The following is a 16769-nucleotide window of genomic DNA, read 5'->3' on the forward strand; positions in this document are numbered from 1 at the left end:
TGGGCTGAAGGGCTGGTTTTCAATCTGTATCTCTAAACTATTAGAGGAGGGAGGAAGGAACAGCAGATGCTGGTTTACACCGAAGACACAAATTGCTGGAATAACTCAGCAGGTCAGGCAGCATCTCAGGAAAAAAGGAATAAGTGACGTTTCGGGTCAAGACCCTCCTTCAGACTGAGAGTCAGGGGAGAGAGAAACTGGTGGTAATAAGAAGCACAAAGAACAGGTGAATGCAAGGTAGGCAAAAGGACTAATCAAAGAGAGGAAAATGTACTGGATTGTGAGATACTGGACAAAAGTCCTGTTTGCAAATGTATAACTGCAATTGACGGAAATTTGAACTGAAACAAAAAGCTGAAATACCCAGCACCCAGTGTGGAGATATTTTTGTATTTGTATTTCATTATCAGACCCAGTAGTGCTCACATCTGTTATTAGACATTGCCACCATCCATGTGCCCATCTATTGAGAGAAATTCAGGAATAAACGTTTGCATTAGTAGATATTGTACGAGACACACACGCGCAGGCGCATTTGGACACTTGTACGTAACGCGGGGGTTGGCGCCGCTGACAATCCTCGCGTGTACGGAGGCGGCGAGCGCGCCGGCGCGGGTTACTATGGCGATGCGGGCTCGATGCTGAGCTGGGCCCGCCCGCTGCTGCTGGCGGCCATGAGGGACCAGGCGGCCACCGCAGCCGGGGATGGTGGCGGTGTCAGGCGGCTGCGCCTCCTGCGGCAGTCCGCAGGAGCCAGGCCCGGGCTCAGGCCGCGGCCTGGAGTTGGAGGTAAGAGGGGACGGGCTTCCTGGTTACTGCATCGGGTTGTAGGTGCTCCCGGGTCGTCACGACTCCACGCTGAGGCTCCCAGGACGACCCGCTCCAAGCTGGGACACCCGCTCCACGGTGGGACCTTGGGACGTCCCGCTCCACGCTGAGTACGGCTCCACGTTGAGACCTCGGGCCGCCACAGCCTTGTCAACTGGGGGAGTTGGGCCTGGGTCACAGGTGGGCAGGGAGACACAGGTTAACCTGGGCTCCAATAATTAAGGTCCCCAATAATCAAGGTCCCCCTGAAGCTCAGACATGACTTTAAAATAAATAGGCTGGCTTAGTCAGCATACCCTACACAAAAATAGACACAATTTTAGGTCACACTCTCTCTTCCCCTGCCCCCTCTATTTCCTGTGCTCCCCCACCCTGGATTGCACCCATTTCTCCCACTATCCCATCCTCTCCCAAATTCCAATCCTCTTTTTTTAGCTTTCTCCATCCTATTACAGTCCCATCCCAAAATGTCACCTATCCCTGTCCTCCAGATGCTGCCTGGCCTTTTGAGTTACTCCAGCACTGTTTTCTTCTGGAAACCGGCATCTGCAGTTCCTTGTGTTTCTATCTTCCTCTCTAAGTCTGGATATATACCCATTTTAGGGATAGGAATTCTAAAGATTCACACCGCTCTACAAAAAACACCAATCCTTTATACCAAGTTCTTTCGCAACATGTAAACTCTTCATGTGGAAGAAAGATTTGCTTGGCCCTCTTGCCCTTTTTCGAAGCCTGTTTGACTGAATGAGATAACTTTCCATTTCCTTAACTATTTTGTTTAACAAAGTCCTTTTCAATCTGTTTTTTTCCTTAAACAAAAGCTAATGAATCTATGCTGCACTATATATTTCTTTACATGTGGTAGGTTAATGGTAAAACTACAGTGCCCTCCATAATGTTTGGGACAAAGATCCATCATTTATTTAATAGCCTCTGTTCTCCGAAATTTGAGATTTGTAATAGAAAAAATAACATGGTTAAAGTGTACAATGCCAGATTTGAATAAAGGCCATTTTTATACATTTTGGTTTCACCATGTAGAAATTACAGCAATGTTTATACATAGTCCTCCCATTTCAGGGCACATAATATTTGGGACACAGCAATGTCATGTAATTGAAAATAGTCATGTTTAGTATTTTGTTGCATATCCTTTGCATGCAATGACTGCTTGAAGTCTGCGATTCATGGACATCACCAGCTGCTGGGTGTCTTCTCTGGTGATGCTCTGCCAAGCCTGTATTGTAGCCATCTTTGTTTTGGGGGCTAGTCCCCTTCAGTTTTCTCTTCAGCATATACAAGGCATGCTCACTTGGGTTCAATTAATCAAGCCAATTAACGTACAATGCTACGTCTTTGGCATGTGGGAGGAAACCGAAGATCTTGGAGAAAACCCATGCAGATCACAGGGAGAACGTCCAAACTCCATACAGACAGCACCCGTAGTTGGGATCGAACCCGGGTCTCTGGCGCTGCATTTTGCTGTAAGGCAGCAACTCTACCGCTGTGCCACCGTGACTGCCGATATGCGACTGCTCAATAAAGATAAGTGAGCCAGTACCTTCAGCAGCCATACAAGCCCAGGTCATAACACCCCCATCACTGTGTTTCACAGATGAGGTGCATGCTATGGATCTTGGGCAGTTCCTCATCTCCTCCATACTTTGCTCTTGCCATCACTCTGATATGTCAATCTTCAACTCATCTGTCCACAAGACCTTTTTCCAGAACTGTGGTTGCTCTTTTAAGTATTTCTTGGCAAATTGTAACCTGGCCATCCTATTTTTGTGGCTAACCAGTGGTTTGCATCTTGCAATGTAGTCTCTGTATATCTGTTCATGAAGTCTTCTGAGGACAGTGGTCATTGACAATCCACATCTGACTCCTGAAGAGTGTTCCTGATCTGTAGGACAGGTGTTTGGGGATTTTTCTTTATTATAGAGTGAATTCTTCTGTTATCAGCTGTGGAGGTCTTCCTTGGCCAGTCAGTCCCTTTGCGATTAGTAAGCTCACCAGTGATCTCTTTCCTCTTAATGATGTTCCAAACAGTTGATTTTGGTAAGCCTAAGGTTTGGCTGATGCCTCTAACAGTTTTATTCTTGTTTCTCAGTCTCATAATGGCTTATTTGACTTTCATTGGCACAACTTTGGTTCTCATGTTGATAAACAGCAATAAAAGTTTCCAAAGGTGATGGAATGACTGGAGGAAAGACTAATAATAATAATAATAAATTTTATTTATGGGCGCCTTTCAAGAGTCTCAAGGACACCGTACAAAATTTAGCAAATAGAGTAAAAACATGTAAGCGGAATGAAATAAATAGTAAAGACATCACCAGTACACAAATTAAAGACAGAATTCAATCCAAAGACAAAAATCAAAAACACAATATGAAGAGAGAGCAGCGGCAGCTAAAGCGCGCCAGCGTACACTCTCCCTTCCGGCAGCCATCTTGGACACAGAATAAAATAACCATTTACACACAAAAAAACATCCCCCCACAATGGTTACCACAGTGGGGGAAGGCACAATGTCCAGTCCCCAACCCCAGTTCTCCCATAGTCAGGCCTAATTGAGGCCTCCTACAGTAGCCTCTACGGAGGCCCGATGTTCCTGGCCGTTCTCGCCGGGTGGTGTTGCTCCGGCGTCGGGAGAGTCCTCACAGCGGCTGGGACGGCTGGAACGGCCGATTCCCTACCGGAGTCCGTGGCATCCGAAGCCGACAGGGCCGCGTTGGTTGGTACTCCGAGGCTCCCGATGTTAAAGTCGGCGCCGCCACCCGCGGCTGGCCGCTCCACAGTCCCACAGCTCGACGGTGTTGATCACGGCGGTCTCAGCATACCGGAGCTCCAGCGCGGCGACCCAGGCAAGGCATCGCCCGCTCCACTCCGCGATAGCGCTTCAGCGCTGTGCCGCCACCGAGGCTGAAGGTGCTGGGCGGTCCCCGCCAGGAAAACGCCGCTCCACTCCCGCTGGTAGGCCGCAAGGACGGGTCGACGGTACAGCCCGGGAAAAAAGCTGCCTCACCGACCAGGTAGGAACCTAGAAAATAGTTTCCCCCTTCCCCCCCACATAAAAAAGTCAAATTCCCCAACAAACATAGGACAAAATTCACTACAAACTAATTTAAAAAAAAGTGAATTGAACGGACAGCTGCTGGTTAGCAGCCGTTCCCCAGGATGGCTCCTCCTATTTTGACTAGGTCCTGAGAGCTCTCCTTTACCTGCATTAAGGCATTTACACACCTGGGCAAGTACAAACGCCTGTGAAGCCATGTGTCCCAAACATTATGGTGTCCTGAAATGGGGGGACTATGTATAAACACAGCTGTAATTTCTACATGGTGAAACCAAAATGTATAAAAATACCCTTTAATAAAATCTGACAATGTGCACTTTAACCACATGTGAATTTTTTTCTATTACAAATCTCAAATTGTGGAGTACAGAGGCAAATAAATAAATGATGGGTCTGTCCCAAACATTATGGAGGGCACTGTATATTATCAATTAATATCTGACTATTGGCTGGATTGGCCGTACCAAAGCATTTTTTAAGAGGCAGCATATATTGTTGGGTATGGGACATTTTTTGTTCAGACCAAGAAGAGTTGGCAGGTTCCTTTTTCTTCTTGTGTATGGCATGTACAGCCTAAAGTTGTAGGGCAACGTGTTCAATTTGATCTTATTTGATTGTGCACGCCAGGTTGATTCCATTCGTTGGAACAGGGCGGACCACGTGAAGGTTGCAATCTCCCACCCCAAGCAGGAGCACAAATAATTGGAATGTTCTACAGATACAGAGAAATGGTTTTGATGTTCTATCTGCGAGAACTGAACCCTTGGAGCAACAAATGTCACTGTTCAATGAAAAGTATTAACCTGAGAACTTGCTTGTTCAAGTTAAACTTGGGGGATCCAAGTCCATAGCTCCCTGGAAGTGTCAACAGAAGTAGGTAGATTGGTAAAGAAGGCCAATGGTATCCTTGCCTTCGCTGGCTGAGGCATTGAGTATGTCAGGAAATCATGATGCTGAAGAAGGGTCTCGACCCGAAACGGCACCCATTCTTTCTCTCCAGAGATGCTGCTTGTCTCGCTGAGATACTCCAGCATTTTGTGCCTATTTTCGCAGCTCTATAAGAATTTGATTCGGCCGCATTTGGTCTGGTTGCACCATTGCAGAAAGGACATGGAGGCTTTGGAGAGGGCATAGAGGAGGTTCACCAGAATACTGCCGGGATTAAGGGGTATGGGTACAGGCTGAAATTGGACAATTTGGATTGTTTTCTCTGGAACATTGGAGGTTGAGGGGAACCCTGATAGAAGTTTATATAAAATTATGAGAGGCATGGATAGGATAGACAGTCAGGGTGGAAATGTCAAAGACTAGAGGGCACAGCTTTAAATTGTGAGGGACAACGTTTAAAGGACATATGGAGTTAAGAGCAGTAAAGTGGTACAGCAGTAGTTGTTGCCTGCAGCGCCAGAGACCCGGGATAAATCCTGGCTACGGGTGCTGTCTATGGAGTTTGTATGTGCTCTATGTGACCCTGGGTTTTCCCCGGGTGCTCTGGTTTCCTCCCACATTCCAAAGACGTGCAAGTTGGTCGGTTAATTGGCTTTTGTAAATTGTCCCTACTGTGTAGGATAGTTCTAGTGTACAGGTGATCATTGGTCAGCATGGACACGGTGGGCTGAAGGGCCTGTTTCCATGCTGTATCTCAAACTAAAATAAACTAGCAAGTTTGTTTACAATGAGAGTTGTAGGAATGTGCTACTAGGGTGGTGATGGACACAGATACGATAGTGGTATTTAAGAAGCTTTTAGATTGACTCATGGATATGATCATGTGCAGGCAAAGGAGATTAGTTTATCTGTGAATCATGTTTGGCACAATCATGTGGGCCAAAGGGCCTGTTCCTGTGTTGTACTGTCCCTATGTTGTACTGTTGTTACGTTCTATGAATTCACTGCTAACACACATTTATTCTCCGTACGCAGATTGGAATGAGGTCTTAAGAGAAACTGTAAATGTTCTCCAGAGTGGTTGTGTAGTGGCTGTTCCAACAGACACAATCTATGGAATTGCCTGCCTGGCTCAGAATTCCGAAGCCATCCAAAGAATTTACGAAATTAAAGGCCGGAATACAGACAAACCTTTAGCTATTTCTGTTGGAAATGTTGAAGATATTTATAAGTGAGTGAAAGTACAGAAGAAACCAAACCACAATCTGTCTGATATTTCATTGTTTTGGGGTATGTGTCACTGCAAGGTCCTCTTTAATATCTATGCAATTAACGTCTTGCTTTTAAAAAATTGTTCGGTTGCTGTGGACAAGTTTAGGAAGATCGGGTTCTTGCAGATCAAATCTTTTGTAAATGTACAAGTTGACGATTTAAAGATTAAAATGTTTAACGCTCAGTATAGTGTGGGGTTCTAATAATCAAGGAAATGGGGAATGGGCAGAATTTCTGAAGTAAATACGGTACTGCCTGGAATATACAGTGGATATACAGATTGTATAACCATGGAACATAATTCTTTGTTCCCAAGTGTTTTGCTCTACAATCTGTACATTTCCTAGTATATTCCAATTGGAAGAACTGACAAAGATGTGGATGCAGTCTTTAATATAAAATATAAAAAGCTGACTTGTGGGCCTTGATTTTATTTTCCCTGTTCAAAAAGTTGTTTCCAACAGATGCAACATATAGTTCTTGGCCATCCACTATGATTTGAGTGTAAACAAAATATACTCTACTACTTTGTAGATTGAGCACTTTCTTTGGTTTCTACAGGTACTGTAAGGTCACTGTTCCTGACCAGGTATTAAGTGATCTCCTTCCAGGACCTGTAACGTTGGTCTTTAAGCGGTCTGACGGACTGAACAGGGATTTAAATCCTTTCACTGACGTAAGAATGAATTTCTACTTTTTATTGCTTCATCATATGGCTTTATTCTATAGTAGTATGGAACTATGAAGCTTAAACTAACTGGCCTATTAATTTGGAATACGCAAGGAACTACAGATGCTGGAATCCTGAGTTTATGCAAAATGCTCGTGTAACTCACTGGATCAAGCAGCATCTGTGGAGGGAATCGATGTGTAACGTTTTAGGTCTAGACCTTTCTTCAGCCTGATTGTATAGTAGATGGGGAGAAAGCTGGAAAAGAGAAGATCAGGGTGGGATAAAGCCTGGCATGTGATGGGTGGATACAGGTGAGGCGGGATTTGAATGGTAGATGGGTGGCGTAACTGACAGTCTAGAGAGGAAGAGGAGATAAAAGGGAGATACAAGGAACTGCAGATGGTGAAATTTTGAGGGAAAATACACGGTGCTGGAATAACTCCGCGTGCGGGTCAGGCAGCATCTGTGGACAATATGGATAGGTGACATTTTGGGAAGAGACCCTTCAAGTAAAGTGATTTAAAATAAGGAGAGGAGTGAAATGTAAAACCAGAGGATGGATACGGGTGGAAGGGGGCAGCCTGTTAATTTGAATTGGTTGCAATTACAGTCAGTTCTTCACTTTACCTTGTGATGTGAAATATTTGCACTTTTCCATGTTACATTCAGTTGGTGGGTGTGCGCATTCCAGAGCATGCATTCATGCAGAAACTGGCACAACTGTGTGGTGAACCTCTAGCATTGACAAGTGCCAATGTCAGCTCCCGAACCAGCACTTTAACCCCAGAGGTGAGTGTCATTCAGTGCAAGTAAACATCTCTCCTGAGTATACTTTTTCCAATTTTCTAATTTTTCTAATTCTATACTTGTTCACTCATTACATAAACTTAAAAACATTTCCATCTTCTCTTCTTAAAAGCAGATTCCCTGTGTTGTCTAAGTGACTAGGGAGGAACTACAGATGCTGAACTACAGAAAAAAGCTGGAGTAATTCAGCAGGTCAAGCAGAATCTCTGGAGAAAAGGAATAGGTGACGTTTTGGGTTAAGACTGAAGAAGGGTCTTGACCTGAAATATCACCTATTATCTTTCTCCAGACATGCTGCCTGACCTGAGTTACTCCAGCTCTCTGTGTCTGTCTTTTGTCCTAATGCCAGTTGTCTGTAAGAAATTGAGGTCACGGTGATGATATTAAGAAAGGCTTTGGGGTTAAATTGGCCTGATTCTATTTTTTAGCAGATTTATTGGACATTTTATAGTATTTTTCTTTTCCAAGTCTCCAGTGATTACAAACATAAAGCATCAATAAATGTAGAATAATTAGAGCATGGAATAGTACAACACAGGAACAGGCCCTTTGGCCCACAGTGTGTGTACCAAGCTGAAGTCAACAGGAAACAAAGGGAAAAACTCCAATGATGGAGTTGTACCTTGCACAAAATTTAGTTTATTATCACATGTATTGAGGTGCAGTGAAAAGCTTTTGTTTTGTTGTGTGCTATCCAGTCAGCGGATAGATTACACATGATTATAATTAAGCTGCCCACAGTGTGCAGCTACAGGAAGAAAGGAATAACATTCAGTGCAAGATAAAATCCAGAAAAGTTAGATTAAAGATAGTCTGAGGATCTTCAATGAGGTAGATGGTAGCACAGACCACTTTCTAATTGGTGATGGGATGGTTCAATTACCAGATATCAGCTGGGAAGAAGCTGTCCCTGAATCAAAAGAAGATACTTATTGATTTATTATCACATGTACTGAGATGCAGTGAAAAACTTTGTTTTACATGCCACCCAGGTTAATAAAAAAAAAACCCCATCCAAACATAATCAAAATATAAACCATAGATAAGTACAGCAGGTAGTGCAAGGAGAAATGAAACTGTGCAGAACATACTGTGGTGGATATAGAGAAAGTGCAGATTTTTAAAAGTGCAAAGTCAGCAACAAGGTAGATTGCTGGTGGGGAGGATGTGAGAGGTACATTCAAGAATTTGATGGCAGAGAGGAAGAAGCTGTTGATGAATCTGATGGCACGTGGTTTTAAGCTTTTGTATCTGCTGCCCGATGGGATAAGGAATGACCAGGGTGCGAGTGGTCCTTGATTATGCGAAGGAACAAACTGCAGATGCTGGTTTACATCAAAGATAGACACAAAATGTTGGAGTAACCCAGCGGATTGGGCAGCATCTCTAGAGAAAAGGAATTGGTGACGTTTCTGTTCGAGATCTTTCTTCAGACTGAGTGTCGAGAAAGGGAAACGAGAGATATCAACAGTAATATTGAGAGATATAGAAAAAATTTAATGTCAAAATTTCTAAGCAGGCTTCTGATGCTAACAATGTAGTAGTTCTTAATTCTCATTAACTACCTCCCTCTTTTATCTCGATGAAACTTAAAAAGCAATTTAATCTGACCCAATATAACTTCTCTTTAATGCCTGTAGGAGTTTAAGGATATTTGGCCTTCGTTGGGTCTTGTTGTCGATGGTGGGCCTGTTGGAGATATGATGAGCCCTGAATGTCGCTTGGGATCAACAGTGGTTAACTTGGCCACACCAGGAAAATACAGTATCATCAGGCCTGGATGGTGAGTATCCATTTCATGCATTGAATGAATTATACAAAACAGGAGGAGGCCCTTTCCTCCACCGTGCCTGCAACAGCTCTTTGATAGAGCCATCCATTTGGTTCCACTCTACATTTTCCAGGTCATTGTACTATGATGTGCATTTTTGTAAAATAAACTTCATCTTTTGTCTAACCAATTGGCTGCAATCGGTGTCCGTTAATTATTGGCAATCTGCATTTTCAGCCATTTGAACATAGAACGACACAGCTCAAAAACAGGTCCTTCAGCCCACAATGTCATTGCCAAACATGATGTCAAGTTAAACTAATCTCTAGTGTACCTATCCAAATGCCATTTGCTGCTGATTTGTATGAGCACCAGCATGTTTTGACCTTTACTCAGGTGGCCATGCTCTAACTATAAGCCTGCAAAGTGTTATTGAAGGTTATTGTTTCCTGTGGGCAATATTGCATTTCAAAATATCCCAGATCCGTTTTGTACCAACACTCTTGCCTAACTCAGGAGATCATGAGTTGAAGTACCACTCTTGACTTTAATGCAAAATGTAAGCTGCCAATCTAATCATGTAGATAAAAATGCTGGAGAAACTCAGCGGGTGAGGCAGCATCTATGGAGAGAAGGAATGTGACATTTCGGGTCATGCCTTCTTCAGACATGTGCTGACTGTCGAGACAGTCCTGTAAACCTGTGCAGATGGATTGGGCGGATCCAATTGCAACATCGGCTGAATGTGTGAAAGTGCAATTGGTTCAACTCCTGCAATTAGTTCAACTCCTCTACTCTTTCTCCAAGTTGTTGTGCTTTTCTTTATTTTCTCATCTCCCCTTTGCTGCTTTTACCTATTATTGATCTTTCTTTGTGGCTGGTGCATCATAGAAAGTTGTTGCTTGTAAAGATCTAGCATTGTTTGGGAGTGTACTGATCTAATTGATTCTCTTCTCTTCTACTTCCATGAACAGCGCATTTACTGCCACAGTGGACATCCTCCAGAAGAAGCATGGATTATCCTTGTAATGCTAAAAGTGACAGAGACTATCAGAAATGGCTTATTTCCCTGTGTACAAAATAAAACGCACAATAATTTGTCTTTATTTGTCCTTGGGTCAAAGTTTGTATTGCAAAGAAACTATTGTACCTCCCTTGGAACACACTAATCACCACTATGTCTACCAAATGACATCCCATTAAGCACTTACTCTCTTGTTGGTCTTCCACGCCTCGGGCTGAAGAACGAATGCTTATTCCAAGAATAATGCAGGTCTGAGAGTAGAGTTCAAGAGGCACGTTGTCACTCGCTCAGTAATCTTGATGTGATGTATTTTGCCAAATGGAGTTAATCACAATGGAACACTGTCACAGAATGTGCTCTTTTGTTTTGTCACTTCCTGAGATCTACATCTGCCTTCCATGAGATGAAGCTGTTACTGATTCTGTTTCTGTTTGTGCACATGACTGCTTGTCTGATGTTCTGTCTGCGGGCAGTAACACTTCAAGTCTCAAATTTTATAGCTTTAATTTTATCATTTGTCAAGAAAAGCTCGATTTGAGTATTGCTTTTCGAGTGGAATCACAAAGAATAATCTTAAATATGCTGTAAAAGTCTGCTGAAAATACTCGTTGGGTTGGGCAGCATCTGTGGATGGCAAGTAATAGTTGACTTTTTGGACCAAAACTACATTAGGACTATGCATGTGCTCTCTTTGCAGCACAAAGTATAATCGGAGCCAGCCTTGCCAATTTAGAAGGAACACGGTGATGTGTGCTCCAAATTTCCAGCGGCTTCTTGCTTTTGAGGTCTTTCCTATGTACATTTGTACATTCAGCCACGTTAGTCATTGCCTTCCTGATGTTGTAGATCTTTCATCCACTGTCGTTTGTTCTTATCAGGTCTGGCTCTTAAAACTTGTCAGTTAGCCCGTACGCACTAGGGTAAACCACTTCTCTTACCTGGCAGTGCTGGTGAATAACTCACTTCTACTCCCGCCAGTTGCCTGACAAATGCTTTCTTTGGTGTATCAGAAGAAAGTAAGTACGTCACAGGAACAAGCCTTTCGGCCCATTAAAACTCTTCTCCTGGTTTACATTTCTCAAACATGGAATTTCCATGTTCAATGTAGAATATTGCTATGCCCTCTTACAGGAGAAATCCATCATGAGGAGAGTATGGCCAAGTGAAATAGGAATCAATGTGAAAAGTGAGGTGAGTAATGGATTAAAAGTATATAATTAATGCACGAAGTATAAGAAGTAAAGTGGATGAGCTTGAGGCTCATAGAGATTGGTAAATATGATATTGTGGGGATTACAGAGTCATGGCTGCAGGAAGATCGGGACTGGGAACTGAATATTCAGGGTTATACGTCCTATAGAAAGGACAGGCAGGTGGGCAGAGGAGGTGGGATAGCTCTGTTGGTGAAGGATGGAATTCAGTCCCTTGCGAGGGGTGACATAGGGACTGGCGATGTAGTCTCGCTGTGGATAGAATTGAGGAATTGTAAAGGTAAGAAGACACTAATGGGAGTTATCTACAGGCCCCCAAACAGTAGCCTGGATATAGGGTGCAAGTTGCAGCAGGAGTTAAAATTGGCATGTAACAAAGGTAATGCCATCGTGGTTATGGGAGATTTCAATATGCAGGTAGACTGGGAAAATCAGGTTGGTTTTGGACCCCTAGAAAGGAAGTTTATGGAGTGCCTCCAAGATGGATTCTTAGAGCAGCTTTTACTGGAGCCTACCAGAGAGAAGGAAATTCTGGATTTAGTGTTGTCTAATGAACCAGATTTACAAGGGTACTCAAGGTTTAATAAGGGAACCAGATTTAATAAGGGAACCGCTAGGAGGTAGTGACCATAATATGATACGTTTTAATCTGCAATTTGAGAAGGAGAAGGTTAAATCAGAAGTGTCAGTGTTGCAGTTGAACAAAGGGGACTATGAAGGCATGAGAGAGGAGCTGGCCAAGGTCGACTGGAAAAGGATCCTATCAGGAATGATGGTGGAACAGCAATGGCAGGAATTTCTGGGCATAATCTAGAAGATCATTTCATTCCAAAGAGGAAGAAAGATTAAAAGGGGAATAAGGCAACTGGCTGACAAGAGAAGTTAGGGATGGATTAAAACTAAAAGAAAAGTTGTATAACATAGCAAAAAGTAGCGGGAAGCCAGATGATTGGGAAACTTTCAAAGGACAACAGAAGGTAACAAAAATGGCAATACGGGGTGAAAAGATGAAGTACGAGGGTAGGCTGGCGAAGAATATAAAGAATGATAGTAAAAGCTTTATGTATATTAAGAGGGGATCTTATAGGAATGTACAAGATTATAAAAATAACTGGACAAGCTAGATGCAGGAAAAATGTTCCCAATGTTGGGGGAGTCCAGAACCAGGGGCTACAGTCTAAGAATAAAGGGGAGGCCATTTAAAACTGAGATGAGAAAAAGCTTTTTCACCCAGAGAGTTGTGAATTTGTGGAATTCTCTGCCACAGAAGGCAGTGGAGGCTAATTCACTGGATGCATTTAAAAGAGAGTTTGATATAGCTCTTGGGGCTAGCAGAATGAAGGGTTATGTGGAGAAGTCAGGAACGGGTTACTGATTGTGGATGATCAGCCATGAAGGGCCGAATGGCCTCTTCCTGCACCTATTTTCTATGTTTCTATGAGTTGCAAGAGATGTCACACTGCACTCTGGTTTAGTTTTTTCTGCTCCAGTTTCTCAAGCAGCCCTTGATAAATCTCCTTGAGATCATAATGCATCTCATGTTCATCCATCTGATTTATAGTTGGAGATAATTGCTACACATAGGTAAGGATTTTGAGTCTTATTGACTGCAACATTGGGAGATTTGGAAGGTAACTCAATGTGTTACCAAGACGAATTTGTAGGGTTCTCTTCCTAATATTTTACAAGGTTTTGTACATTTAGACCATTACGAATGATCTAAAAACATGAAGCCTTGTGAAAGTTGGCTTCACATGAAAAAGAAAATTAATTAATCTTGTGCAGTAACGTGGAATTGGAGGTTGATAAGAAGGTAGTTTGGAGTGAGGACATTCTGGGGACTCTCATTTTCTGTTTGCTGGTGTTACAGGTTGATTTAGATCTTGAAGGAAATAAAGTAATGGCTCTTCAATTTTGTACTTTATTCATGATAGGAGGTCGATAACCTGGTCTTGTACTTTTGTCCATTCCCTGCATCTGTTGCTTTTCTCCTTTCACATTTCTGTCTATTTCATTTTCATTCTTTCCTCTTGTTTCTCTTGCTTTGCTCTCATATTTCATCTCCCTATTATCCCTTTCTCATATTAGCATCCACACATTGCTCAGCTTTTATATTTATTCAAATGACAGTGCCACTTAATTTTGCTCATATTACCCAGCTCAATTCGCCCATTTTACAAAATATGGCAAGTTTCAGTAGTTCATGTTGATCTTTAGTTGCATATGACTCTGAAATCCAATCTTTTTAAACTATAGAAACCTACAGCCATCATTTTGCAATGCTAAATAATCATTCAATGTTGTAGGAAAACAAGAGATCGCCAGTGCATTCAGAATGTATTCAGATCCCTTCACTTTTTCCACATTTTGTTATGTTACAGCCTTATTTTAAAATTGATTAATCTAAAAAAATCATCAATCCACACACAATACCCCAGAATGAAGAAGCGAAAACAGGTGTTTAGAAATGTTTGCAAAGTAATAAAAATAAAAATAACTGAAATTATCACATTTATATAAGTATTCAGACCCTTTGCTATGACACTCAACATTGAGCCATGAAGATGAAGGAATTGTCCGTAGACCTCCGAGACAGGGTTGTGTCGAGACGCAGATCTGGGGAAGGGTATAAAACAATTTCTGCAGCATTGCAGGTCCTGAAGAGCACAGGAGCCTCCATCATTCTTAAATGGAAGAACTTTGGAACCACCAGGACTCTTCATAGAACTGGCCACCCGGCCAAACTGAGCAAGCGGGAGAGAAGGGCCTTGATCAGGGAGGTGACCAAGAACCCGATGATCACTCTGACAGAGCTCCAGAGTTCCTCTGTGGAGATGGGAGAACCTTCCAGAAGGACAACTATATCTGTAGCACTCCACCAATCAGGCTCTTATGGTAGAGTGGCCAGACGGAAGCCACTCCTCAGTAAAAGGCACATGACAGCCCTGCTTGGAGTTTGATGATTAAAAAAAAAAAGAATTTAATCCATTTTAGAATAAGGCTGTAACGTAACAAAATGTGGAGAAGTGAAGGGGTCTGAATACTTTCTGAATGCACTGTATATATAGAATTCTTCCCAAAGACAGGTATGGTTAATTTATAATTCACAGTGATGGAAGCAATTTACAGACAAAGAAATTCTTTCTTTCCATTGTGAGTTTTCTTCTCTGTAAGTACAGCCATTTCCTTATCAGTTACTGCGCTTTAACTCATGTTTCCTTCAAGTTGTTTGTATTTTCATAATACACACCACTTGCCACTGATGCCCTGGCCTCTGCATGTTAATTAAAAGTGATTCATGTCTACATGAGAAAATAGGAGCACAAAGAAGCCACTCATTCCCTCAAACCTCCTCCACCATTCAATGACTTGCCCAGGCCTTGTCTCCTTTCTGTGCCAGTTCCTCACAGCCCTTAATTCCATAACTTTTTTTGTTATTATTTCTTCTTCCTCCTTCAATATCAGTGATTTAACTTCAGGGTAGAGATTGCTTTTCCAACTACTGGAGTTTACAGAATATGCCTTTAGCAGCCCCATGTTACTGAATGTCCATATGTTTGCCCATGTTGTAACACTGGAGCTGAATGGTTGTGTGGCCAAGCACATTCAAGCACATTCCGTGACTAACATACTTCTCATAGGATTCTGGATTGAGTTAGGTTATATCTGGGATATCTTGGAACCACTTATCTGAATTTTTATCTGGTGGTCAAGTTATCTTCTATCCCCATTCCATCTATCTCTTTTACAAAACAAAATGCAATGTTCATTTCTCATGTCCACACAGTGAAGGAGTCTAGGACACGAAGCCGCAGCCGCAGAATAATAGGGCGTACCTTTAGAAAGATGAGGAGGAATTTATTTAGTCAAAGAGTGATGAATCTGTGGAATTCATTGCCACAGATGGCTGTGAAGGTCGTCAATGGATATTTTTTAAGGCAGAGATTAACAAATTCTTGATTAGTACGGGTATCAGGGGTTATGGGCAGAAGGCAGGAAAATGGGGTTGACAGGAAAGGATAGATCAGCCATGATTGAATGGTGGAGTAGACCTGATGAGCCAAATGGCCTAATTCTGCTCCTATAACTCATGAACAACTGCTGCAAGTATTTTCTACAAGGAATGGACGTCAAAATTGATTCATTTTATTTGGGGTTATCAGATCAAGGACGGGGCACTCTCCACATGTCTGGGTTGTAGAACACAAAGTCTTTGGGCCAAGTAGAGACTGAAGTGGTGCACATCCTAACTGGCAACCCTACATTTGTATTATCATTTCGAGCTAAGCAACGTTAGTTTTAATGTGTGTAAAAATCTGAGGTTTATTTGAAATTCCAGTCAAGCAGACAAAGAAGTGATGTAGGACTTATTTGATACCTTATGTCATACACTTAATACAAACTGCAATAAGGAAACAATGCAACAGTTGGAATGAAGAATGAAATGGTTGGGTGTCATCCTTCATTCATAGAATAATTGCTAACATACTAGTACATTCTAAAATTTGAGCAAATATTACTTGAATAATATAAATGCAAGACCAGGACCACGTCTTCGCTTACAGCAGGACAGTTCAGTAGTCTGGTTGGGTACCATCCTTTAACCATTCAGTGCTAATACATTTTATTGCTCTTTAATTTTGCAGCAACAAAACAAACAAAAGCATTCAATATACAACAATTTTTTTTGTCACCAAGTCAATAGAAATTGCCACCCCCATTTTCCTGCCTTCTTCCCATAACCCCTGATACCCGTACTAATCAAGAATTTGTTCATCTCTGCCTTAAAAATATCCATTGACGACCGTCACAGCCCATCTGTGGCAATGAATTCCACAGATTTCTCGCCCTCTGAGAAATAAAATTCCTCATCTTTCTAAAGGTGCGCCCTATTATTCTGAGGCTAGCGCTTGTCCTAAACTCTCTCACTGTGTGGACTGTGTGGAAACTTTGTTTTGTAAAAGAGATAGATGGAATGGGGATAGAAGAGAGAACTTGACCAACAGGTAAAAATTCAGATAAGCGGTTCGAAGATATCTCAGATATAACTTAACTCAATCTAGAATCTTATGAGAAGTAGGTTAGTCAAACAATCTCAAGGAATGTGCTCGATTGTCTTTGGCCACACAACCATCCACCTCCAGTGTTACAACATGGACAAACATATGGACATTCAGTAACATGGGGCTGCTAAAGGCATATTCTGTAAACTCCAG

General features: G+C 42.3%; 1 protein-coding gene across 1 annotated transcript; it reads left to right on the plus strand.

Annotated features, from left to right (window-relative positions):
• The first annotated feature begins 548 nt into the window (after window positions 1-548).
• On the plus strand, window positions 549-10424 carry yrdc (yrdC N6-threonylcarbamoyltransferase domain containing). The gene is made up of 6 exons (XM_033045473.1): window positions 549-789; window positions 5831-6026; window positions 6629-6743; window positions 7410-7529; window positions 9188-9330; window positions 10293-10424. Exons 1-6 carry the CDS (start codon window positions 639-641, stop codon window positions 10345-10347), a joined length of 780 nt encoding a protein of 259 aa, XP_032901364.1. The 5' UTR covers window positions 549-638; the 3' UTR covers window positions 10348-10424.
• Window positions 10425-16769: the final 6345 nt, after the last annotated feature.

Source organism: Amblyraja radiata, chromosome 27 (assembly GCF_010909765.2).
Source record: "Amblyraja radiata isolate CabotCenter1 chromosome 27, sAmbRad1.1.pri, whole genome shotgun sequence".
Classification (NCBI taxonomy): Eukaryota; Metazoa; Chordata; class Chondrichthyes; order Rajiformes; family Rajidae; genus Amblyraja; species Amblyraja radiata.

Bases quoted from the DNA above. Each gene is read 5' to 3' on its own strand.
- yrdc (XM_033045473.1), top strand. From the start codon at position 639: ATGCTGAGCTGGGCCCGCCCGCTGCTGCTGGCGGCCATGAGGGACCAG. The intron at 790-5,830 runs GTAAGAGGGGAC...CTCCGTACGCAG, and splicing joins GCCGCGGCCTGGAGTTGGAG to ATTGGAATGAGGTCTTAAGA. The intron at 9,331-10,292 runs GTGAGTATCCAT...TTCCATGAACAG, and splicing joins AGTATCATCAGGCCTGGATG to CGCATTTACTGCCACAGTGG.